The sequence below is a fragment of the Notamacropus eugenii genome, chromosome 1 (genome assembly GCF_028372415.1).
Source record: "Notamacropus eugenii isolate mMacEug1 chromosome 1, mMacEug1.pri_v2, whole genome shotgun sequence".
NCBI classification, from domain to species: domain Eukaryota; kingdom Metazoa; phylum Chordata; class Mammalia; order Diprotodontia; family Macropodidae; genus Notamacropus; species Notamacropus eugenii.
In genome coordinates this window covers 716,941,826-716,969,199 of record NC_092872.1, presented here as the reverse complement: position 1 = coordinate 716,969,199, position 27,374 = coordinate 716,941,826, and the positions used below count along the sequence as shown (strand labels likewise).

At 44.4% G+C, this 27,374-nt stretch overlaps 1 protein-coding gene across 1 annotated transcript in view; it reads right to left on the bottom strand.

Annotated features, from left to right (window-relative positions):
- Nucleotides 1-26,992, bottom strand: part of URGCP (upregulator of cell proliferation) — a 36,305-nt gene extending 9,313 nt beyond the window's left edge. The window contains 4 exon segments of the mRNA XM_072636742.1: nucleotides 26,411-26,461; nucleotides 26,464-26,682; nucleotides 26,685-26,789; nucleotides 26,792-26,992. Of these exon segments, the coding sequence (XP_072492843.1) occupies nucleotides 26,411-26,461; nucleotides 26,464-26,682; nucleotides 26,685-26,789; nucleotides 26,792-26,900 (484 nt within the window). The 5' untranslated portion in view covers nucleotides 26,901-26,992.
- Nucleotides 26,993-27,374: the final 382 nt, after the last annotated feature.

Below are 27,374 nucleotides of genomic sequence, written 5' to 3'. Positions count from 1 at the left end.
CTATCCTGATCTGAGTGAGGGGGCCTCCATAATCAAACCAGTTTCAGTAAGTAGTTAGGAAACACGTGCTGTGTACTATCTGCTGGCTAGGAGGCAAAGACAAGTTGAAAAATAGTCACTGCACTGGAGATGACTACTTTCTACTTGAGGATAAAATAAGTATACAGAGAAGCAGATGAAGAAACAGGGCTAAGTGACTTGCCCAGGGTCACAGCTAGTAAATGATGAGAGAGAGGGAGAAACAATAATCATCCTTAAGATTGTATAACCAGCACTTAGGACAGCGTCTAGTACATAGCAGGGGCTTAGTAAACAGCTACTGACCGACTGAAGGAAGTGACTGGGAAGTCATGCTCCTCTCCCCTCCCCCCTGCTCCGGGGGTCATGGTTTCCTCTGTTAATCAGATAAGGTTACCTTCCATTTACTCTGACCTATTTATATTTTATTTCCCTCCAAGACAAAGAAAGCACAGAGAGGCCTGGGACCGCTCAGAATCTCGGTCTCGAGGCACACAGGAATTGCTTATTGTGCACTTGCTGATGGATTTTTTCAGAGTTGGGACTTTCTTGAGTCCTTGTGGATCTATTTGGGGAAGCCTGTCCCGGGGCATGGGGCATGTATGTCAGTGAGTGACATGACCCTGACAGAAAGAGACAGGCTTCCGGCATTTCTAAGGCTAAATAATTCATCAGCTTGCAGCCAGCCTGGGGGTGGATGGGTGAACTCAGCTAGACTGGTCTTTGGAGCAGGATGACTTTCTGCCTTTCTGAGAACTCTAAAGCAGGTCCTTAGCAGCAAAAGGTTAGGGGATGGGTCCTGCTGGCAGGGAAAATCCCTTCTCAGTCTGAATTCCTCTTCATTTCCCCCACAAAGGTTAGGTATCCTGGCTGTATCTGAGCTCCAGGAACCAGCTTCTCTCAGTGGTGTCAGATGAGTTGGCCTCATTTCATCAGCCCCTTCACACCCGTGGGATGGGATTTGGGATCTAGAGCACGGCAGAAGGACAACAGAGAGAGAGAGTGGCTGCTGCTCTGCTAACTGATGGGTCTTGGGGGTGTCACAGGCAAGCAAAGAACCAGGGCAGGAGTGATGGGCACTTGCATGGCTTCTAGAATCTGATGCCCAGGGTACATCAGTTACAGAATAGGAAAGGACCTGAGAGGGCATGTTTCGTAGCCAAATCAAGTCAGCAACAAGCATTTATTAAGGGCCTATATGACCAGGAATGTAGTACCTCCATGCTGGGGATTTTTTTAAAAAAGGGCAAAAAAAAATCCCGGAGCTCAAGATCACAATCTAATGAAACCAGTTTCACTGTATCTGGCTAGAGGCCTCTAGCTTTCTCTTGAAGAAAACAAACAAACGAATGTATGAATGAATTAATTAGTTAATTAATTAAATGAATTGATTAATTAATAAAAGAGAAATACAATACTCCTCCCAAGGAAGCACATTCCACTTTTGGAATTTTCCCCCCAGAGGTAGGTAAAGGCTGTCACTTAGACCTGTGATGTCCTCCTTTGGGACTCTCAAGCTATGGAAACACCTTTGACCCACTTTGATCATCAGCAGCTCAGCTACAGCTCATAGTCAGAATCGCCTGAGCAGAGTAAGAGGGATTAAGGGATTTGCCCAGGATCACACGTCAGAGACAGCATTTGAACCCAGATCTTGGCTCTGAGACCAGCCCCTCTGTCTGCTACGCCATGCAGCTCTTGTAACAACCAAGTATTCATTGATAATGGTTAAGCTTTTTTCCTTCCATGGAGCAGAAATTTGTCTCTCAGCAACTTTCACTCATAGGTTCTAGTTACCCTCAGCCTAACCTCAGCCAAGGATAACAGGTCTAATATAACAGGTCTTCAATTATCCACATACCCCCCAACCTCACGGTCATCTTTAGGCTAAACATTCCCAGGTCTTTGACTTGATCGTCCTCTATTGCTAGCTGCCTTAACCATCTTCCTAAGCCACAGGTGTGGCAAACTCACTGCTCTGCTCAAAATCAGTCAATGGCTCATTATGGCCTCTAAGGAAGAACCGTAGAATTGTCTCAGCTGGACACTGAAAACCCCAACTTCCTTTCTGAGTTTCATTTCTCCTTACTCATGAGCTTTGGGACGTGTACGGTTCCACCTGGTGCCTGAACCCAGCCTTCTACCTACTGCTTTGGAGAATTCCCAGAACTGTCTCTGGTGCCTGGAATGTGCTTGCTCCTCTCAGAATCCTTCAGGCTCAACCCAGGCAACACCACCTTGGCACTGGGAAATCTTCTCTTCCTCCTTCCTCCCCACTAAATATATTTACTTATTTGGCACCATGTTGTATCTCATATGTCTACCCCATCTCCTCAAGAGTGTAAGCTCTTGTCTCTAGATTTTGGGGGGCACTGCTCTTTCTGGGTTCTCCTCCTATCTATCTGACCACTCCTTTTCAGTCTTCACTGCTGAATCTTTAGCCAGGTCACACCCTCTTACAGTACGAAATAAACACAAACTGATTTGTGGATAGGGGAGAGAACACCCACCTTTTAATGTTTTTCCATTATATTATGGATATCCTTCAGGGCTCTGTCCTGGGCCTTCTTCTCTTCTCCTTTTATACTGTTTCACTCAATTATCATCTTTATGCTGACAATTCTCAAATCTACCTTTCCGGTCCAATCTCTCTGCTGATGTCCAGTATCACACCTCCAACTGCCTTTCAGATGACGCACACTAGATGTCCAGGAGACAGCTTAAACTCACCATGTCCAAAACTGATCTCATTATCTTTACCCCTAAACCCTTCCCCCTTCCACCAGCCTCCCAGTCAACTTAGGCTTCCAAGATAGGTATCATCCTTGACTCCTCGCACTCTTGCCCCTCATCTCCAAGCCTTTGCTAAGGCCTGTTGATTTTACCTTTATAATATGCCTCCTTCTGTCCTCTGCCACTCCCACCTGCCTGATGGAGATCCTCATCACCTTATGCCTAGCTTATTGAAACAGCCCACCTTGGGTTGAGGGGCTCCTGCTTGTTTCTAGTGTCTCCTCACTCCAATCCATCTTCCATTCAGCTCCCAAAGTGATTTTCCTAAAATCTAGGTGGTTCCTAAACTTCAGTGGCTCCCCATTACCTCCAGAAACACATACAGGCTCTGTCTGGCATTCAAAGCCCTTCATAACCCAACTCCTTTCCATTTTTCCAGTCATCTTACACCTTATTCCCTAAAGGTACTTTTCCATCCAGGGATATTGGCCCCGTGGTTGTTCCTCAGACCTGACACTGGGCACCATCTGCTGTCCCTCCTATGTGGAATGCTCTTCCTCCTTATCTCCACCTTCTGGCTTCAAGTCCCAGCTAAAGTCCTACCTTCTCTGGGAAGCTTTTTCTGATTCCTTTTGATTTCTCCTGTCTGATTCCCAGTTTATCTTGTTACGTAGCTTATGAGTAGATAGTTGTTTGCAGGTTGTGTCCCCCATTAGATGGGGAGCTCCTTGAGGGCAGGCACTTTCTGCCTTTCTTTGGATCCCTGGCACTTAGCCCAGTACCTGGCACACAGTAGGTGCTTAATAAATGGTTACTGATGGACTGGTCTTAGCCTTTCTTTATATCCCCAGCCCAGTAGGCAGCTTAATAAATGCCTGTTAACTGACCAAGTGATGATTATCAGCTTTTGGTGACAAGCATACACATGTCAGAGTTAAGCTGAGAAAAACCCTTTAACAATTTAGTTAAAATAGAAGGTCCCTTTTACATGACCATTCCAGGAAACTTTTCTTAAAATTAATTTCTGCGTGATTTATTGCTCCCTTGACCCACTGGACCTACAAGGTTGAACAGAAGTTCATTTAGAAGCACATTCATTTTTGTCCTCGTGTCCCGCCCCCAGGGCTTCACATACAGAGCACCTGGAACATAGTAGGTGCTTAGTAAGTTCTCCTTGGGTTGCATTGTATTAACTGGGGGCAAACCAAAATGAATCCAGGCTCCCCTCTACATCGATTCATAGATGTAAAGGGGATCCCAAAGGCCATCTGTTCAACCTCTCATTTTACAGATCAGGAAGCTGAGGCCCAGGGAGGTTGATCAACTTGCCCCAAGGTCATGAAGGTGGTAAGGTCAGAGGTGGGATTCTAGCCCAGGTCCTTTGTCTTAGAATCAATCTCCTTTCCACTGGGTGGCACTGCCTCAAATATGTCATCTGATTCTCACAACGACCTTTCCCATAGCAACAATAGATACTGTCCTTGTTCTCAATTCAGAAATGAGGAAACAGAGGCTCAGAGAGGTCCACTATCGTGCCCAAGGTAACACAGCCAAAGTGTGTCTGAGGCAGGATTCAAATACAGGTCATTGCTGACTTTCAGCTCAGAACTCTTATCGGTGACACTTTCCCACATCTGTGATGAGAGTATATTTGTAATATATTGGTCTGAATATGGACCATCCCTTAAAACAAGCGACCTTTGGAAATAATAAAAAGAGGTAAATATTGAAAAAAGGATTACTCAGAATTATTGCAAAAACATCTCATCTCACCCCCAACCCTCACACCTAATTGAGAGAAACTTGTTTTGGCTTTTTGTATTCAGGTTTGGGTAATGGGGCATCTAGTTGGCACAGTGGATAGAGGGCCAGGCCTAGAGTCAGGAAGACTTGAGTTCAAATCTGACCTCAAATACTTACTAGCTGTGTGACCTTGGGCAAGTCACTTAACCCTGTTTACCTCAGTTTCCTCATCTGTAAAATGAGATGGAGAAGGAAATAGCAAATCACTCCAGTATCTTTTCCTAGAAAACCCCAAACGGGGCAAATGGGACTGAAACAGCTGGACGATGGGGTCATGAATTTTAGGAAAAACATGGATAATTTGGAGACCACTCAGAGCAGGGCAACAAGGATGGCAAAGGGCCTTGAGTTCCTGCTTAATGAGGATGGGTCCAAAGAAATGGGGATGTTTCCCATGGAGAAGACTCAGAGAGGGATGTGACAAAGATCTTCATGCACCTGAAATATGTAATTTAGAAGTAGCCTCTGCCCCAGAGGGTAGAAAACAGGTGGTAGGTGCAAATTGTGGAAAGGCTAATTTAGACTTTGATGTAAAAGGGAAACTTTTCTGATCATATGAACCACCAGTGACTGGGAGGGAGTCAGTGGCCCTTCACTGGACATTTTCGAGAAAAAGGCAAGCCTGCATCTCTGAGATCTTGGGAGGCTGCCTAGGGCCCTTACCACCTACCCTGGCCTTGGATACAGAGAATGGTGAGTAGATCCAGAGACCAGAACAAGGAGAAATGTTTCTTATCTGGGCCCAGCAGTAGCTGGTAGAAACTTGGCCAATAGGTGGATGAAAAAAGTCAAGAACCTTTCTATCTGAAAGATGAGCTTCTCCTTTCTCCATAGCTGAGGTATGATTCATCCAGGGCCTCCATGTATCTCCAGATAGAGGAATACTCCTTCAGCCTGTGGCTTTCTCTTATCAGCACTTTCTGCTCTACCCAAAGTCCTCAATCCCTGGCCATGGTTTTACTGTTGGAGTCAGCTGACAGTGCAGTGGGCATCTGTTAAGTTCCTACTAATGCCTGCCACCAGAAGAATTAAAACAGAGTCCCTGCCTGCCCTCCAGGAGCTGACATTCTTCTTGTTGTTTGAGTCATTTTTTAGTCATGGCCCACTCTCCTTGACCCTTTTGGGGTTTCTTGACAAGAGACACTAGTGAGGAAAACAGGGTTAAATGACTTGCCCAGGTGTCACATAGCTAGTAAGTCCATATTTGAACTTAGGTCTTTCTGAATCCAGGCCTGGCACTCTATCCACTGCAGCGCCACCTAGCTGTTGCTATTCACTTATACTTGATCCTATCTGCTTCTATAAATGGGTGAGAGTGAACCAAGCTGGGTTAATTCCTGTCTCTGACATAAGCTGAAGATGTGTCTCTCAGACGTCACTGAACCATTCAGGGCCTCAGGCAATATTCTAAGACTGTACACTGGAGGCTGAACAGGCTCCAATCCGTACTTACAAAATTTGCTCATCTGAAGTTCATAAAGGTCTAGACTGAATGAATGAATGAATGAATGAATGAACTAATAAGCAAATTAAAATGGGTGAGGTGAGTAGCTGGTGAGTTGGCTCACATCTGGAGTGGAGGAATCTTCGAATGTGCTTTGGATAATGTTCGTGTAGGGGTCCCCAGACTTTCCTAGGAATTCTGGGAGCAGTAAGAGGGAGAAGGCAGGCTGTGGGTTACACCTTCAGAGAGCTTCTGCTAAATGGTATTAAGCATTCTTTCCAGAACTCATTCTACCCTTTCTCATTCTTGTGTGTTTTTCCTTAAGGCTCCTGTCCCTAGAGTGTTCTCATCCTGTCTGCCATATCTTTATTTGGAGTCAGAGGACCTGGGTCCAAATGCCATCTCTGTTATTTACTACCTCTGTGACCTGTGTATCCTTTAGCCGCTCTCAGAAGATCTCAGTTTCCTCATTGGTAAAATAAAGGGGTGGTTCCAAATGACCTCTGAGGTTCCCTCCAGCTCTATATCTATGATCTTATGACTTAGGATACCCATTAAGATGCCCATAACAGGGGCAATAAGACTTGAGCCCTTCAGTACGAATTTGTGTGACACAATACAGGAGAAAACTAAGGGGACCTTGGGACAGGTAGAGTCATGGAGGGGATGGGATGTTGGATTCAGAGTCACCAGATCAGAAATTCAGAACTAGAAACAACCTTAGAGGCTATCTAAGTAGTCAGCTGGGTGGCGCAGTGGAGAGAGCACTGATTCTAACTCTGTGACCCTGGGCAAGTCACTTAATTTCTTTCTGCCTCAGTTTCCTCATCCTTAAAATAATAATGCTAGCAAATACCTCTTGTAGGGTTTTTTGTGAGATTCAAATGAGATGAATTACCTGTAAATGCTTTGCAAACCTTAAAACTTTAAATAAAACTAGCTATTGTTCTCCTCTGTTAGTCTGACTCCCTCTGAGAAGGAAGAGGAATTAATAATAACAAAAGAAATTGCTATACATTAAGGTTTGAGAAGTACTTTGCCTAGGCTCTAGATCTACAGAGGAAAAGGATGACAGATGTCATCTAGTCCAATGCCTTTATTTTACAGATGAGGAAACTGAGACCATCAAGGGAGGTGGAGAGGCTTGATCAAGGGGGCATTCATACAGATAGCAAGCATCACAGGCAAGATTTGAACCCACCTCCTCTGATTTCCAAGCCTCTCTTCTTTCCGTTTGACCAGACTGGCTTCCTAACTCATTTGGTTCTCATTACAAACCCCTAAGACCTATATCCTGGAGAGAGCAGTCAAAGGGTACTTGGCAAACACGGAGTCCAACCCTAGCTCAGTTTGTAAACAAGGCCCAGAGGTCACCCAGGATTACCCATTGAGTGAGAATCTGAGGGAAGAGGTGAGCCCAGCGATCCTGACTCCAAGCCCAGCCCCCACCCTGATTGTCTGCCATGTTGTATCCTCCCTATATGAGGTACGGAGCCATGTCTTTTTCCACAGTCACTCCAATGCCTCCCACAGGGTTAGTGCTCAATAAATATTTGTTGATTGAACAAACTGAATGAATCTCTATTGACCTTAATTGTCATGAAAAGTCAATAATTGTGCAGACAAAAACCTTCCTGGGTGAGTTCAGAGATTAGAATGTGTTCACCCAAGTGGAAAAGATTCTTAATGGTAAAGGTTTTTTGTTTTTTCTTTCTGTTCTATCAGGCTGCAAAGTTGACCTTGCCTGCCATCCTGCCTCAGATAATATAGACCTAAGCTTTTATGCAAGGTTGAAGGTGGACTTGTTTTTCAATTCAAGGCCACCAGCACTCATTAAGTGTCTGATGTGTACAAGGTACAGTGTCCGAACTGGAGATACAAAGATAAAAGACTAGATAATCTCTGCCCCCAAGAATTCATTACATCCTACTTGCAGGATACAACATGTGCAACAGATAAAGTAGTAACAGGAGGGAGAAAGGACTGGCAAGAAGGGACATCTGGCCAGGCCTCCTGGAGGTGGTGGCATCTGGGAGTGGATGCTGAAGGAAACTAAGGATTCTAAGAGGCAGGAGGGGGCGGCAGGGAGCAGGGCAACTAGCACATGCAGAGGTCGAGGCAGGAGATGGAAGACTGTATTTGCAGAACCACATCAAACCCAGGAAGGGGAGCAAGGTGAAAGAAGTCTGGAAAGGTCATTTGGAGCCAGACTATGGAAAGCTTTAAATGCCAGAAGGTTAGGAGTTTGTATTGTGTGCTCTAGGCAAGTGAGAGTCACCTAAGGTTCTTGAGGGGAGTGTGACCCAGTAAGGTCCTGCTCTAGAAAGATTATTTTTGGCAACTGAGGATGGATTGCGACAGAGATGTCAAGCTCCCTCTCCCAGCAAAATGAGAGTGTGTCCTGAACCAGATGAAAATGTAATTAGGAAATGTTTACCAAGATAAATAAAAATCCAAAACAACACAGATAATGTTCATTTGCAGTTTTAGAAGTGAACCCATGGTTGGTAGGAACCTGTTTCTATTTGAGTTTGACACCCCTGGGTTCAAAGAAGGAGAGATTTCTGGGGAGGAAGCTGATTAAGAGATCCAGGGGAGAGGTGAACAGGGTCTGGCTGAGGAGGTGGCTGGGGAGGGATGGCCCCAAGGGAAAGGAAAGAGTGGAAAGGAATCCCAGGGGACCAAGAGTGGAGATCCCCTGCAGTCCCAAGGCTGGGCTTAATCTCTACCTGTATTTTCCTGTTCAGCCTGTGTGGTCTCTGAATCCTTTCCTTCCGGAACCACTTCTCCCAAATCAGAGTGCCTGAAACAGTGTGAAAAGAAAATCGAATAGAAATAATGAGGGAGTGTCCTGGAACCTAGGAAGTCTTCTGACCTACAGAGAGTGAGAGGAGCCTCAGAGAGTCAAGCATCCCAGCAGGTGGGGGAAGGGAGGAGAATCAATGGAGGGAATGCTAGGCTTTGAGTCAGGGAGACCAGCCTCAGACACCTACTGGTTACTGGGTAATTTAATCTATGTCTGCCTCAGTTTCTTCACCTGTAAGGTGGGGATTAATAACAGGGTTCTTGTTAAGGATAGAAGGAGATAATATTTGTAAAGTGCTTTGCAAACCTTAAGGTGTTATATAAATTTTAGCTATGATTATGATCTTGGGCAAGTCCTTTCCTCTGTCTGGATCTCATTTTTCTCATCTATTAAAATGGGGTGGGGGGCACTTGGATTCTGTGACCTCAAAGGTTCCTTCCTGGGAAAAATTTATGATCCTACTAGTACAAATCCCTACCTACACACACACACACACACACACACACATACACACACACACACACACACCTTCCAGGTTAGGGCTATAAAAATAATAAAATTATTATACTTTACTACTGGTCCTATACATACTAATACATAACTATCCACAAACCTATATTCTATGAATTAAGCATAGAAGGCCCTCTAGAAATGGTATTTTCAATGGCATATGAGAAAGGTCCTACATAAATGTGAAAGATGCAATGAAAGTCATCTAAAAATGGGGATATGGAAAATAAATATGATCAAATTAACTTTGGTCATGATGGAGTCCCTCCAAGGAAAAGGGAAGAGATTAGTGACCAAGTCCTGTTTTATGAGGCCAAGCGAGAGAGCTGATGACTGTCTAGTCTAGGGTAGAGCCTACAGAGAGAGAAGGGAGTAGATACTAAAAATAGTGACTAGGGGAGATCAACAAGACTTAGAAACTAATTGAATGTTGGCAGTAAGGAAGAAGGAAGAATCCACCCTCTGGGAAGGCAGTGGTACCCACCATATGTGCATATCTATATACATATACATATAAACCTATATATATGTACATACATACATACATATGTACATACATATTCAGAAGAAGCTCTCCAAGAAAGTTCTAAGTGGTCTCTTCGGTGGCAAATGTTAGTCTTAGTCTCATGGTTTTATACACACACACACAACACACACATATATGCATGTATGTATGTATGTACACACATATATACATGTATATGCGCATATAACAAATATGCTATATATAACGTATACTATATAAACAGTATACTTATATATTTATATATAAAATAAATATTCTTATATTATATAGATATATATTACATATATTTATATAACAAATTTATATAATTTATATATTAATATAAATATATATGTACATGTATATAAAATATAATAAAATGTATTCTAGAATCTTCTGCTTAGAGATGTTAAATGAGCTGGTGAGTTCCTCAAGTAAGAGGGTGTGAGGGGGTTGAGGAAGAAGAGAAGGCAGGTCACGGCATGAGCACATATCAGGGTGCAAGGGGAAGAATGATCCAGCAAAGAGAGAATCTAACCAAACCATGAAACGGCACAACTTTTTTTAGAATAAATATCTTTTAAGTTGGGAGATATCACTGTGGCTATGCCGTACCCTCCTCGTTTAAAAGAAACAAACAAGAGATGGCAATTGGAAATTGTGCATATTTGGATGTTCTATGTTTGGCAAATGGCCAAGAGACTGAATCTAACATTTTTCCCCAGGAGACCATGGAAGGCCATCTTGGAGACTTTCTGTCCTTCAGGAAAAAAGAAGCAGCCCTTGACTCGTGGGATATTTGGTGCATTGCTTATGAGCCCTGCACATTATTTTCTACATTGTACAGAGCAAAGATTCTCAAAGGGACTCTTGATATGCTGGTCTATGATTCTTCCCACAAAGCTTGATGAAAGGCAGTGTGGCATAGTGGATAGAGAACTAGTCTAGGAATCAGGAAGACTTGAGTTCCAGTCATGTTCTCTTTCAGTGTCCCAATTATCCCCTCTGTGACCCAAAGCAAGTCACTCAACCTCCATGGGCCTCAAATACTTCATCTGTAAAATGGACATAGGTTTTAAAGCCCCAATGAGATAAAGTGGCAGCTGCCTAGGACTCTTTCAATGCCAGCTGTTATCAATGGGAGCAGGCATCACCCATTAGTAGCCATATATTATATTGACAGCTGATGGGAACAGTTGTTTGTCTTGTCATTCATACACAATATAACACTACTGGTCAGGTAATAAAAAACTTGCCTGCCCTGTCCTTCACTTCGGCATCTTGTCTCATGCTTTTGCTCACAGTCACAGATTTCCAGATCAATCTAGGCAATAGTGTCTACACAACTAGAACTCATCACCCTCTGGACATCCAAGATGGTGGTGGCATGTGGTGGAAAGGAGAAATGGACCAGGGGTCCTGAGTCCTAATATCCCAGCCCTGCCTCTGACTGTAACACTATGGCCAAGGGGTATGACCTCTCTAAGATCTGTTTCCTCATTTTCAAGAGTAGCAGGTTGTGTCATTGCTAGAACATTTGAGACATAAGCACCCACAGACAGTATATACTTGATAAAAGTTTATTGCACTGAATTAGATGTTCTGTGTCTAAAACCAAGAACCTCCTATAACAAAGCTGGGGCTACCTCAAAGGGGTATTATGAAGTTGGCACAAGACTAAGTGATAGGGATGACTTTGAATAATAAAAAGTGTTTGGAAAACTAAAAGAGTTGTGTCATTCAAATTGACATTGTTACTAATGACATTAGGTGTGTCTTTGCACCAGCTGTCCTTCCTATCCAAGTTCTTCCTTCTCCCTCTTAGAATCCTTGGCTACCTCCAAACCTCAGTTCAAACATCACCTTCTGCAGGAAGGATGTTTCCTGGACCCCCAGATGCTAGAGCTTTCCCCTGCAAGGTTACCTTATATCTATTCTATATGTATAATGTATGTATGTACAATATCCATATATACACATACACAAAAACGTATACATATGTATAAATAGAGTGTATATGTACATCTATATATAAAGAGAAAAAGGGAAGAAAGGACAGAGAGAAAGAGAAGGAGGGAGAGATAGAGCTTAAGAGGGAGAGAAGAAAAGACAGAGAGAAAGAGGGAAGGGGGGGTAGGAAGAGAAGGAAGCAGAAAGAGGAGAAAAAAGAAGAGAGAGAAAGAGAGAAGGAGAGACAGACAGAGGAGATGGAGGAAGGTTACTGAAGATGGGACTATTTTTTTGCTTTTCTTTGCATCCTTGCTGCTTAGCATGGTGCCTGGCACACAGTAAGTGCTTAATAAATGCTTGCTGGTTGATTGACTATAGAGAAAAGTTGAGTCCATAAGTATTTATTAAACATTTACTCAGAGTCAGGCACTGTGCTAAGCCTTGGGATACAAAGAAAGGCAAAAGACAATCCCTGCCCTCCAGGAGCTTCCAGTCCAACTATAGTGTAGACAGAAAAAATGTGAGATAATCAACAGAAGGAAGGCATTGGATCTGGAGTCCAGAAGCCTGGGTTTGAATCTTTCCTTCACTTGGGTTTCCTCCTTTGTAAAATAAGGGGGCTGGACTAGATGACCACTAGGACTCCTTCCAGTTCCTATCTTAGGAGGCTAATATAAAGGATTACATGCCCACATGGCATCCTTAATCCTGCCCTACTTATTTGTAATCATACAGAGTAATAATAAATTGTATAAGTTATTATGAACCCACCTGAAGTGGGACAGCTAAGTGGTGCAGTGCCAGGTCCTGGAGTCAGGAAGTTATGAGTCCAAATGGACTTAGTATTACTTTAGAAAATTACAAATTAACATTATTTATGTTGTATTGTATTTTTACTTATTTTGTTAAGTATTTTCCAATCACATTTTGGAGTTTTACTGGCCCCTGTTATACTACTGATTCAACACCACTTCAGTAAATGATCCCATGAGAGTCCCGGAATTAAAGGCCCATCTTTTGAAATACTGGTATTCTACCAATGTTGTTTTGTGACTAGGAAACATGGAACAGAACATTCATTGAAGAACCTAAAATGTACATCACACAGTGAGCAGTGGAGAAGTACATGGTGGGTGTGAGCATATGATCAGTGAGGAACTTTGAAGACCAGGAGGTAGCCAGGTGATACAGTGGTAGAGCCCTGGACTTAAGTGTCAGAAAGACCCGAGTTCACATCCTGCCTCAGTCACATATTAGCTGGAGGACTCTGGGAAAGTCACTTTAATCTCTTAAAGCCTCATCTGGAAAAATGGGGCACCTACTTCACAGGGTTTTTGTGAGGTTCAAATGAGTTAACACATAGAAAGCACTTTACAAACCTTACACATGCTAGCTATTATTACTACTACTAAGGTGTCACCCGAGAAATATGTGATAGATGTTCTATGCCAAGCTGATCAACAACTCTAACCTTTCCCAGGGTATTCTATCAGAAAAAGCATTTAGGTCAAGTTACAGCTCTCCATTATTCATGCTAATGAAAAGAGGTAGAGGTGCAAATAATCCCAAATAAGGTAAACCAAGTCATCCATAACATTACAAGTAAACTGCATTGCCAGTGCATGCAACATGTGATAGGCTTTTATTAAGTGCTTACTGTGTACCAGGTATGGTGCTAAGTGCTGGGCATGTTTCACGTAAATCTACCAGTACTTTGAATTCACCAGGGAGTTTACTTACTCTTCAGTGAAGTCCTACTATGAATCCTTTGGTAAAGCAATAACTGACTCTTAATTCACTCTATTTCCCAGGTACCCAAAGACACAAAGGGTACTATGAGAAGGAGTTACAATTTGGTAAGGAATGTCCAATGTGGAAGGTCCCTCTTCCAACACAGATGACAGGCCATCTATCAGCCGATAAATCCTAGGGAGCTGCCCAAAGAATTTAGAGACCTGTCTAGAATCACATAGCAAGATTCCAACCAAAGTCTTCCTGCCTCTGTCTACTATCCTACTGCCTCTGTGTTCCAGGGTCTGGGGACCAGACCTCTAATTTCATTAAAATTGGAAACTTCTACTACCAATTCAGAGCTGTCCTACAGAGTTGTCTGGGGATTGTTGTCGTTCAGTGGTTTTCAGTTTTGCGCCAACTCTGTGACCCCTAATTGGTACCTGGCTTCTAATCTTGTCCCATCCTAAAGATTCCATCAACCTTGGACAGGGGTGGGGAACCTGCAGCCTCGAAGCCACATGTGGCCTTCTAGGTCCTCAAGTGTGGCCCTAATTCAGTCAAAAGGCCACAGTTGAGGACCTAGAGGGCCTCGAGGCTGCAAGTTCCCCACCCCTGGTTGGGTCTTCACCTCATCACTACCCTTGGTCCCTTTTATTGGAGGGCGAAGCCATGAACAGCCAACACCTGTATTTAAGGAGGGAGCCCAGCTTAGAATGTCTCATTTCCCACCTGGCTGCACTACTTTGGGGCTTCTTCCACTTCCCAGTCACAAAGCACCTTCATGTACATCATGCACATCCATTACCTTCCCTGAGCACTAACTACCCAGTCTCCCTCTTTCTGCTTCCTTGCGTCTTCCCCTATCAGATGGGAAGCTGTTTGAGGGTAGAGACTTTTTTTGTATTTGTATCCCCAGTATTCAGCACATAGTAAGTGCTTAATAAATGTTTACTGGGTGACAGCCTGCTAGTGACTGACTTGCTGGCTGCATCACCTTGGGCAAGTCTTGTTTGCTCATGAGTAAAATGAGGGAGAGCAGCTAGGTAGCACTATAGTGCATAGAGCTCTCTGCCTGGAGTCAGGAAGACCTGAGTTCAAATAGGACCTCAGATACTTATTAACTGGGACTCTGGACAAGTCACTTAACCCTATGCCTCAGTTTCCTCATCTGTAAAATGAGCTGGAGAAGGAAATAGCAAACTGCTCCAGTATCTCTGCCAAGAAAACCCCAAACGGGGTCATGAAGAGGCAGACACAACTGAACAAGAAGATTCTTTGTAGGATCTTTTCCTATGGTCCTGGAAAGGGACTGGGTTGCTTAACATTCCTTTTACAAGATACATATCCATAACTGATTGCTACTGGAATTTAGGACCATATTCCATTTTGTAGATACATATGAAGCCTTTTTTTTTTCTGATTAAGAAATGAAGACTACATAAGCCTACATGTTTTTCTTTCTTCTTGAACTTCCAGGAAACTTAAGAGCCAAAGCAGAGCAGGATGGGAGTTGGTAGAATGGGTTATGCTCTGCTAACCTATGTGGAAGAAGCTCTTCAGTCCACTCACTTCTATCCCTTGGCCTGTCCTATCCCTGACATTGGGTCAAACTCCCTGAACCCCCCTTTTCCTCCAATGGAATTCATTGGGAAATCCGGTTTCCAGTGGAGAATCCCCATTCCACCGCAGCATTCCCACACCCATGTACCCTTGATATGGGCAGATACTGTCTGGTCCTTACCACCTTTCCTTAATAGGAGGCTCGGCTCCTCTGAGACTCTCTCAAGATCACTAGGGGGAGGAAAAGGGAATCAACATTTACTAAGCACCTATTGTGGGTCAAACATTGCACTAAACACTTTACAAATATTCTCTTATTCGATCCAGTTAAAGTCCAAGAACTCTTCTATCTCCCCCACCCTCCCCCCACCATGATGACTATTGAATAGACAACTTCTTAACCTCACGCCACAATAGAGGAATAGAGAAGAACGCTGGATCAGAAATCAAAGGAAGAGGGTTCGAATCTTGGCTTTGCTCCCTTCCATGTATAAGACTTGAGACAAGTGATTTCATCTTGATTTCTCCATTAAATAAATAAAAGGGTTCTATCGATTACATGCTCTCTAAGATCCCTTCCAGCATTTAGTCTCATGATCCTGGGCTTCCGAGAGTGACATCCTTCCACTTTCTATTTAGAGTGGTCCTAATGGAGCCTAATGGATTGGTCCAACTCAGCCTGGAGTCATCATCCAGTCCCTCTTAGTGAGCCTAATAGATTGGTGCAGTCCACCTCAGTGTGGAGGAGTCAACCAGTCTCCTCCCCAGTAAAAACTCTCCATTGGGCTAGCCTGTCCTTTCTGAAGAGATGATATCTTCCTGCTCTGATGGAAAAGATGCCTCAGATCAGCCTAACATCTGAGTTTCTAATTACCAGAAGGGTTAGTCTTCTCCCACCTTACTCCCCTCCATCTCCTTCTCATTTCTCCTGCATTTTCCATTGTCATGCTCCCATCCCTGGAATTCTCTCCTTCCTCACTTCCTCCTACACAAGGCCTTTTCCCAATCCCCTTTAATGCTAATGCCTTCCTATAAGTATCTCCAATTTATCTTATGTATCTCTCATTTATATGTAGCTGTTAGCATATTTTCTGTCTCCCCTCTTCAACCATTTTTTTGTTTTGTTTTTTCCTTTCTTTGTATCCCAGCACTTAGCACAGTGACAGGAACATAGCAGGCACTTAATGACGCCTGCAACTTGGCGTATCAGGAAATTGTCATCATATCTAGAAGCCCAGAGATATAAAAGTGAGTTCTTAACTATCTGTAAATGTCTAATGGAAATCAGCAGGACTGGTTTTGACATGAAAATATACATTATAAATCCTTGAATGGGGATTCATCCTCTGTATAACTTCCAAATTGATATTCCTAAAGTACAGGTCTGTCCATGTCACCTCTCTGCTCCTAGAATTAAAATACAAACTTCTCCATTTAGCAATTAGAGCCCATCACAATCTGGTTCCAGACTGTCTTTGCTGGCTAATTACACATTACTTCTCCATTTGCACTCTGCTCCTAGCCAAACTGTTCTAATTGTTGTTCTGAGTAGACAACAGTCATCTCCCACCTCCATACTTTTGCACATGCAGTTTCCCTTCCCTGGGATGCCTCCCTTCTGCCACTTTCTGCCAGAAGTCTTTCATTCCTCCAGTTGTTATTATTTTGCTCTTCTCACTCCCTGCTGTCTACTCCCTTCCCTCCACCTTTGTGGTTTTATTTTGTATATATTCTGTAGTTACTTATCTGTGGGCAAGAGGTAACCCCATTCAAATGGAAAAAGAGCCCCTAGAGGGCAAAGGCTGACTCACTTCTGGATTTGTACTCCCAGGGCTTGGCATAATGCCTGACACACAGTAAGAACTTAATAAGTATTTACTAATTGATTAATAAGTATTTACTTATAATAATAAGTATTTACTAACTGATATTGTAAAGGGAAGTGGAGTCTAGAAGGTGGAGGGAGAAGAACCAGATGGGTGTAGGGGTATGGAGTTGTAAACAGGTGAAAGGGGAAGGTTGGGGGGCCGAGATAGGAACCACAAAGATAAACGGAAATCAGAAAAAGAACAGATTCTCTGCTTTGGTCCCTGACCCTTTGTTCCTTCATCTTCTGGTCTGGTTTCTCATCCTGGCCTGACTTGACCTCCCAGACTTCGGACCTTGTTATATGCCTGGATTTCTCAGCCCAGATATCTCCCTGCTTCCACTGCCTTCACTATCTTTTCTAAGTAACTCTGCCCCAGCTGACTGAGGGCACTGATCATCCGGATCTCTGTCTATCTAGACCAGGGGTTTTTAACCTTTCCTGTGTCATAAATCTCCCCCGCTGCCCCCACCTCCCTTTTTGGCAGGCTGTTGAAGTCTTTGCTTCCCTTCTCGGAGTCATGTTTTTAAATAATCAAAGAGAATGCTAAATTTCAGTTAGAGATGAGTGAAAATAAAGATGTCATTCTTTTTTCCCATCCAAAGTTCACATCCTCCTGAAATCTATCCAAAGACCTCTGTAGACCCCAGGTTAAGAATCTCTTATTCAGATTAACTCTCTGTCCTGGCTCCTCCTGGTCTAAGTCTTAGCCTCTTGCCATCCATCTCCAATTTGTAAATGGGAGGTAAAGTCTGTTGGACAAACCAGGAAAAATGATAGGAGGAAGAAGAGACTGACTGACTCTTCATGGTATTTGAATCCAAAGGCAACCTCTCTCTAGAGAGTCTGTCAAAAGCTGGAGAGAGAAAAAGAGAAAGAAAAACCAGTTGGCCATGAGCCCAGTTGGTGGGGGAGGGGACTATGAAGTCAGTAGGATCTCAACCAGAAGTCAAAGGGTTACATCTGGGGCCCACACAGGAAAAATGCTTAATTCTCCTTTATACAAAAGAGGAATTGAAGGCAGCAGCACGAGGCTTTGGGGATTTGTGGTGAAGTATAGTTCTGTGCCGCAGGTAGGATACATGTTTTTAGTTCCACTTTACAAATGGGAAAACTGAGACCCGTAGACTTTTCAGGGACTTGCTCACGATCATCTAGCTTATTCAGTGTCAGGCAGATACCAGGTGGACTGTCCTAAAACCATGACTTGGAAGGTCAGGTCTAACATCAGGGGCCTGGACAGGAAGGAAGGAAAGTATGACCTTAGACAAGTCACCAACTCTTTCAAGCCTCAGTTTCATCATCTGTAAAATGACTATGTTAGACAGTGGTATCAGGTGTTCTTAACCTATTTTTGCATCCTGCACCCCTTGGGTAATCAGGTGAAGCCTATAGGCTCCTTCTGAGAATTGTGTTTTAAAATACATGGGACTGATTACAAAGGAAACCAATTATGCTGAAATGTAGTTATAAAAAAAAGTTCATGGACACTAGATTAAAACTAAATGATGCCTAAGGTCCCTTTTAGCTATATAACCTTATGATCTACACTCTCTGGGCCTCCTTATCCGTAAAATGAGGCTAGACTAGATGACACCACAGCTCTAAATCTATGATCCTAGGATAATAATAATAGCTAACATTTACACAGCACCTACTATGTGCCAGGCAGGGTGCTAACCCATCTACAATGATTGTCTCATTTGACCCTTACAACAACCCTTTCAGGTAAGCGCTGTTATTATTATCCCCACTTAAGGGATAAGGAAACTGAGGCAAACAGAGGTTAAGAGACCTGCCCAGAGTCATTCAGCTAGCAAGAGTCTTGAAGCTAGATTTGAACACAGGTCTTCCTGACTCCATACCTAACACTTTATCCATGGAGCCACCCAGCTGTCTCCAAAATATATGCCGAAGACAGACTTGTCTTCTAAAAAACAAACAAAAAACTACTTTCATTATTTTATTCTTCTGCTTTAAAATTCTAAATGACTCTCTATTGCCTGGAAGATAATGTCCAGATTTCTTATTAGCCTGGCACTCTAGGCCTTCTGCAATATGGTCCCAACCTATACCAACTGCTCAGCTGCCCAGATCTTAAGCTCCCATCCAACTGGTCTACTTGGCATCTCTTGAAAATGCCCTCATACTTGTGCTGGGTACTATATGTCTTCCTATCACCCCATACCCACGCCTGCTCCTCTCTGCCATTCCAAATCCGACCCAACACTGAAGAACCAAAATAAAAAAGTAAATTCAGAACAAAGCCACAGTATACCATGGTAGACCCCCAAAACTAATCCTCTCCTTGGCTACCTTAAGAGTAGAATGTCCAGAATGAGGCAAGGGAGAATTCCATTACATCCTGCCTTAATCAGACCATATCTGGATTGTAACATTCAATTCTGAACATCCCATTTTAGGAAAGACATTGATAAACTGGAGAGGGAATGCCCAGAGGAAGGGCTTCAGATCACCAGAAGGACCACTTATAGGCATGGGGGATGGGAAAAGATTTAACTTAGGAAACAACATACACAACAAGGTAAATAGAGTCAAATTGAAAAGGCAACAAAACCATGGCCAAATAATGGTCAGAAGCACACCATCAAAGGTAGGGATACAGCCCTTCTTTCTGTTGATAGTTTTTGATTGGAGGGAAGTGGGAGGTGGGAGGTAGAAAGGGCAGGGATGTGACATATGCATTTTTAAAATTACATTACCTGAAACCAGAGACTGAATTCTATGAAACAATAATAGCTACTATTCATACAGTGCTGAGAGGCTGGCAAAGAACTTCTCACATACTATCTCATTCTTCTCCTAGCTTTGTGCCTTTGCACTGACTTGCCCTCATCCCTAGCATATTCTGGCCCTTGGAAGGTGACCCCAATCCTTAGTTTCTCCGGCTTCTATCAAACCTTAATTCAAAGCTTGTCTTGTAAGAGGTATTTCCTGGTTGATCTAGTAACCAAAGCCTCCCCCCTTCAAGCTTATCTTCCCATCTGTATGTATCTTGTATATTCCTAGTTACTTACTGTCTCCTCCACTGGGATGGAAGCTTTTTGAAGGAACTATTTTTTGCCTTTCTTTGTATCTCTTTGTAAGTATCTATGTACTTAATTACGTAGTAAGCATTTAATAAATGCTCATTGATTGGCTCTTTCCTGTACCCTTTTCTCTTCTCTCTCTATACCATTTCTCTTGGTGATCTCATCAACTTGTGTGGATTAATTTTCAGTTCTATGCTGATGATTCTCAGGTCTACTAAACCAGCCCTAACCTCTGTCCTGACCTCCAGTCTAGCATCTCTATCAGATATCTCAAGCTGGATGTCCCACAGACATTTTAAAATCAACAGCTCCAAAACTGAACTCATTATCTTTGCCTTAGACACTTCCCTCTTTCTATTACTGTTGAGGGTATCAGCCTCCTCCTAGTCTCTTAGGTTTACAACCTAGGAGTCATCCTGGATTCACTGTCTCTTACCCTCAATATCCAATATGGTGCCAAGGCCTGTCAATTTCACCTTTGTAACATCTCTTGAATACACTCCCTTCTCTCCTCTGATGCTGCTGCCACCCTGGTGCAGGTCCCAATCACCTCACTCCTGAACTACTACTGCAGACACCTGGAGGGTGGATCTGCCTGTCACCAGTCTCAACTCACTCCAAAGTATCCACCATTCAGCCTCCAAAGTGATCTTCCTAGGACTTTAGAAAAACCTGGAAAGATTTATATGAACTGATGGTGAGTGAAATGAGTAGAACCAGGAGAACACTGTATACAGTAACCGCCACAGTCTTCCATGACTGATTTTGATAGACTTAGCCCTTCTCAGCAATGCAAGGATCTAAAACAGTTCCAAAGGACTCATGATGGAAAATGCCATCCACATCCAGAGAAAGAACTATGGAGTCTGAACGCAGAGCAAAGCAGACTATTTTCTTTATTTTAGTTTAGTTTTGTCTTTTCTTTCTCATGGTTTCTCTCATTCATTATAATTCTTCTATACAACATGACTAATGTGAAAATATGTTTAATAGGGATGTATATATAAAGCCTATATCAGATTGCAGGTCATCTTGGGGAGGAAGGGGGAAAAATTTAAAACTTATGGAAGTAAATGTTGAAAACTAAAAAGAAATAAATTAACTTCAAAAACAAAAAAGCAAAGTGATCTTCCTAAAGCACAGGTCCTACTTACCATATCACCCTCCCTCATTACAAAAACAAACCAAATCATCTGATGTACATGGTCAGTGTGATAACATAGACAACATTCTTTCCTCTTGGTTCCTCACCTCTCTTCAGAAAGGAAGGAGATAGATGATATCTCTTCTCCAGGACCATCATTAATTTTTCAGCTACTCAGAGTTTGAGATACTTTTAGAGGTCTTTTAATTTTCATTGCTGTATTCACTACACATATGGTCCCATTTCTTTCACACCACATCTGTTCATGACCAGTGTACTTTGTAAGGGGATTTCTTGGAAAGTATGTTATGTCCAAGCAAAATATATCAGTGAATTTTAAAAAACTACAAATAATAGACTGGGGCGGGGGAAGGATTATGATAGCTGCCTCCAAATATGTGGGAGTTCTTAGAAGAGTAATTAGAAAGATAACAATAAAATAAAAATTTTAAAAAGGGGGTGTCACTGTGAATAGAGCACTAGCTCAGGAGTCACCTAAGTCTCTAAATCTAGCCTCAGATACTTATTAGTTGTGTGATCCTGGGCAATTCACTCAATCCCAATTGCCTTTCCCAAAAGATACATAAAATAAGATCTATTAGGCTTTGACTTGGCCCCACGGGGCAGAGCAATGAGTTGCAAGTTGTAGGGAGACAGATTCAGGCTTGATGTCAGGAAAAGCTTTCTAATAATTAGAACCATCCAAGGTGGAAGCCAAGAAGGGCTTCTTCAGAGAGAGTGAGATTCCCATCACTGGAGGTATTCAAGTGATGGCAGACTGACGAGCCTTCGTTGGGGATATCATAGAGGGGAATCGGGTTCAAATACAGTTTGTAGGAGATAGCCTTGAAGTCTTTGCCAACCAAGAGAATTTCTGTGATTCTATGAAAACCATCCTCCAGCTTCCGAGGTCACTAGATACAGTCTACAGCACCTGGGACACAGTGGGTACTCAATAAATGCTGATTGATTGATCTCCCCTTCCTCTCAAGGACTTTAGCACTTTGGCCTGTAACATCCCTTTAGCAACTAACCACACACTTTTTTATGACCTTACTAGGACTGCTGTTTATCTTTTAGCATGATGTAGTATATGGGGGGCTGGCCTTGAACCTGGGAAGCCTGGGGAGTGGGTCAATCCTGCCTCTGACAAAAACTGACCCTGGCCAAGTCACCTAACTTCTTTGGCTTTAGGCAACTCTTTTCGAAGAGACTCTACTGCAGAGAAGCTGCTATCCACCTTTGGGAGAGGGCTTCTCCTCACCTGGGAGTTCCCCAAATGAACGAAATCACAGGGACAATCCCTACCTCTCCCTGCCGTAATTTAACTTTTTGAATTGCTATATGCTTGGTCTTTTCAAACAGGTTCAAAGCCCCTAGAAGGCTTTGTATCACTACAGAAGCCAGCACAGACAAGATGCTTTACTAAAACAGACCAAGGGATTCTCCTAAGCTGCATCTTCTACAGTGGAGAAAGCCAGGTTCTAGAGGGGCTCTTTCTTTTATTAGTCAGTCTGAGTAGCATCTGGTCCTCAGCATTTCTCAGTCTTTGGGTTCAGTTCGTAGCATCCTCCTAAATCCCCACCTGGGAACACCTAGTAGACATGGGGGTGGGAACATGGCAACCGAATGGTTCCAAATCTCTTCTCTCATCCCACCTTCCCCATTGGGATGGTTTTTGCCTTTTCTTTGCATCCCCTGAACTTAGCACAGTGCCTAGCACATAACAGGCAGGTAGGCAGGGCAATAGATAAGAGTGCTGGGTCTGGAGTCAGGAAGACCTGAGTTCAAATCCAGCCTCAGATACTTATGAACTGTCTGATCCTGGGCACATCATCACTTAATCTCTGCCTGCCTGAGTTTCATAAAAGGGGGATAATGATAGCACCTTCCTCCCAGGTCCCAGCTTGGAAGGCTCAAGGGAGATAATATTTATAAAGCACTTTGCAAACCTTAAAGTGATTTATAAATGCTACCTACAATTAATTATGGTAAGCACTTAATAAATCCCTGACGATTGGCTATTGTACTCATTTACGACAAGTCCAAAAGCTGGGCTCATCAAATGTCCTCTACCCTACCCTCACTCCGTCTCTTCCACAAAGGTCTTTTTTTTTTTGAGGCAGTCGGGGTTAAGTGACTTGCCCAGGGCCACATGGCTAATAAGTTTTGAACTCAGATCCTTTTGATTCCAGGGCTAGTGCTCCATCCACTGTGGTGCCACCTAGCTGCCCCCAAAAGTCCTTACTTCATTGGAGGGCACTGCCATCTTCCAAGCTGCCTGGTTGGAAACCTTGACTGAATCTTAGATGCTTCCCTCTCCCAATCAGTCAGCAGGTCTTGGATAAGATCTAATCTGGGATAAAACACAACAAACTCCTCAGCCTGGCATTTTAAGCCCTCCACAATCTTTTCCAAGCCTCTATCTCTAGCTGTATTTCTTCCCTTCTCCCACTATATTTCATTTCCCATCTCCTCCTTTCAGAATCCTTACTTTCCTTTAAAACTCATCTTTTCCTTCCAAGCTCTGTTGTTCTCCCCATGTGTTAATTCTCTCTCCCTCCTCAAATTACCTTAGACTTATCTCTATCTACTATGGCTATTCCCCTACTCCTTCTAGTAGAATATAAGCTCTTCCAGAACAGGAATTGGTTTGTGGTGGTGATGGTGGAAGGGAGGGGACTTTGTATCTCCAGCACTGGCACTGTGTATTCCACCTGGCATGGAATACTGAGTTTGTTGAATTGTTGCCTTCTCCATGGCAGAGGGGCCTGGCTTTTGACACATCTGGCAGACCTATAGGGGCCAGCCAGCCACTGCATTGCATAGACCTGGACTAAGGCCCTGCCACACAGGCTCTCTCCCACATTCTCAAGAAATTTTGGCCTTCTTCCAGAGCAAGGACAGGAAAGAAGCTCCCTGCCCTGCCCTGCCCTGCCCTACTGCCCTGCTAGGCCCTTCCCTGGCTCACCCTTTATGAGGCTACTCTCCTCCTCTGAAGCCCAGATCACGTGGGCTGAGATGCACCTGCACTATGGAACCTTGAACTCATGGATGCACTTGGGGGGACTTCCCCCAGTATGCGACTGGCTTCATAGATTCCCAGCCTTTTGTTAAGTGCTGAGTAGACCTGAACTGGCTGTTATATAGACAGCTATACTGCTTTGTCCCCATCTTCAAGTAACTTATAATTGAAGAGAGAATTATGGAAAATCCCTAGGTAGGAGGGAGGAGACCCAAGTTTGGGTCTCCTATCCCAGTTCCTAGTGTACTACATTACTTTGGATAAGCCACCGGACCTTGGTTTACTCAATTATCAAATAGGGCTGTGGAGTTGTTGGGTGAGATGATGTCCAAAGTCCCTTCTAGCTGTAACAATCTGACACATGCATAAACAATTTTGACTAATAAGCCACATGGCTTTAGTCATCACTTACTCAATTTCTATAAGCTTCTAATTCCTTAATCAGCAAAAATGGGAGAGTTGGCCAAAGGCAGAAATTTTGAACTTTTAAACATCACTTCGATAACTATATTTCAATATAATTGGTTTCCTTTGTAATCCTATATATCTTATGCCTTTAAGGGCCTAATTTTGAGAAGGGAGTGGATAGGTTTTGCCAGAATGCCAAAGGGTTCCATGACACATAAAAAGTTAAGAAGGCCTGGCCTAGATATTCTAGAAGACCCTAACTCTAATCTACAGAGGCACCAGGGCATATGGGACAGAATGCTGGTCCTGGAGGCAGAAGAACTGGATTCAAAAACCTGCCAATGACTAGCTATGTGACCCTAGAGAAGTAGTGGAACCTTTCTGAGCTTGTTTTCCCCATCTGTGAAATGGAAATGGCGATGTATGGACCACCTGCTTCAGAGTAAAGCGCTTTGAAAATGCCTACAAACAGGCAATATTCTATCAGGATAAATGCCAATAAAATTTACAAAGAATAGCAGAAAAAAGTAGAATCAGCTTGAGCCACAAGCATGGCAGTGGGGTTCTCTGGGTTCTTTGTGTAGTTTTTATAGCTAAAATCCTCTCCAGATCCTTGAAAGACCACTGGACCTCTAAGAACTGAAGACTTCTCCCAGAAGGAGCTAGCCAGGGGGACAGTTCCCACTCCCTCCCTCCCCTAAGCCTTCTGAGAGTCCCTACCAACCTCCCCTCCATCAGAGCTGTTAGAGCGGATCAGCACTGAAAATGGGGACACTGCAGTCAGCCCCATCTGGTTTAGGATTCTTTCCTCAAGTATCATCACTGGGTCTTTCTGAAAGCCATATGAGTAATCGTATATTACTCAATGAAGTGCAGTCTGCCCAAATGTATGGGTCAGTATATGAGGATGTGTGTGTGTGTTGCTGGGGAGTGAGAGGTGGGTGGGGAGGTGCTAGACTCAAACAGTTAAGTTTACAAGAAGCCCAGACACCCACAGGATCCCTGCTCTAGAGCTTAGAAGGAATGAAAATGATCATCAGAAGGGGAAAATGAGGCCTTAGAGATGATGACATAACTTACCCAAGATCACACATTTAAGTGACAGGAGAAGTGAGTTTCCCCAGGAACGCACACTGCTGGACAGTAAGAGAATCCAGAGTGGAACTCAGTTCCTCTAGATGCCCTGCCAGTCCAAATTCTTCCTTGTCAGCCTAGCCATAAGGCTGCCCTCTCCCTGGAGTCTAGGGAAATAGACCTTGGCTGGTTGCAGGACCAGGATCTGGCCCAAAGAACCCTAGGGCAGCCTGGAAGGAAGCAGGCCCTTTTGCTCACTCCTCCCCGGAGTAATACATTGCCCTGGGTTTGTGAACGCCAGCAGGCTTCCGAGCTCCCTTCAGATGCCTGTTTTTGGTGTCTCCCCCCCTAGTGACTGAACCCGAATGTACAGGCTAAGTCTCAAAGGTCAGAGGTGACTGAGACGCACCAGTGGTTGGGTTGGGGCTCTCCCTCGGGGCTGAGGACAAAGGTGTGTGGGGAAAAGCTAAGCCTTGGGCCAGGCCCATGTCCAAGGGGCTGATCCCTGGGAAGCAGCTCTGCCTTTCGGCGTCCACCCAGCAGGGAAACAGTTAAAGAAACCGGCTATTCAGGCCTCCTGAGCTGTGAGCTCAGAAATTTCCACTAGGATTAGATTCCCTTCAGCTGGAAAGTCAGGCCAAAGTGTCTCCCGGAGCCAGCGCGGCCCTCCTCCGCGGGGCCCTGGCTAGGCGGGGAGGTCCCTGCCGTCCGGCTGCAGGCATCAGAGAGGGCTAGACAGAGGAGGATGAGCAGGGGCGCTCAGGAGCGGCACTCACCCTGGAGACGCCATAGGAGCCGGGCAGGGCAGGGCGGGCAGGCGAGGTCTGGGCTCCGGCTCCGGCTCCGGCCCCCCGGCTGCTCCGGTTTCCTCTGGTGCAGAACGGTGAGTCACTCTGACTCGGGCTCGGAAAGGAAAGCCCTAGGGTGGAGCTTGCCCCTAAGATAACTAGGGATTGCACAACCGGCCCCGCTCCAGGGCTCTGCTCCAGGGACTGCGCTGGCCGGGGATGAGCCGGGCGGCGGCGGCGGACATGTGCGGACGGAGCTTGGGCACCTCGCATCCTCGCTGGCCAGGAGCGCCGGCAGCCGAGTGGGGGGCGGGCGCGCGGAGGCAGAAGGAGGGGTGCGGCCGGGGGGCTCGCCTCCCCTCCTCCCAGGGGCAGAGCTCACCCGGAGTCTCCTCGGGGAGGACCAGCTGTCAGCCTGGCCTAGCAGGGGCAGGGACCCTGTCGGAGGCTCCCTCTGCAGCCTTTGGAGAAGCGGCATGGCACGCAGCAGGAGCTCAACAAATAAATACCTCCCCACTTAGACTCCGAGCACTGCCAGGGACCTTAGAGAGCGGCTGCTCCAGCCGTCATGGCTCTCCCGCGGAGTCCTCAGTGCGTGAATGAATCAGTGAAATTCACATCAGTGCAATTTACAAACACGTGACCCCTCCAAACCACAGGTGCATTTCAGCACAGAGATAAAACGCCTCCCTGGGAGGAGAGGGGGACAAGCGTTCGTAAAACCCCTACTATGTTCCAGGCACTGTGCACCCCAGGCATTACCTCACTTGATCCTCACAACCTTGGAGGTAGACGTGTTCCCATTCCCATTTAACAGTCGAGGAAATGGAGGCCAGCAGGTTAGGTGACTTCTCCAGAGTTAGATAGCTAGCAAGTATCTGAGGTCCAATTTGAACTCAGGTCTTCCTGACTCCAGGCCCACCAGTCTATCCACTGTGTAGCTGCCATATGG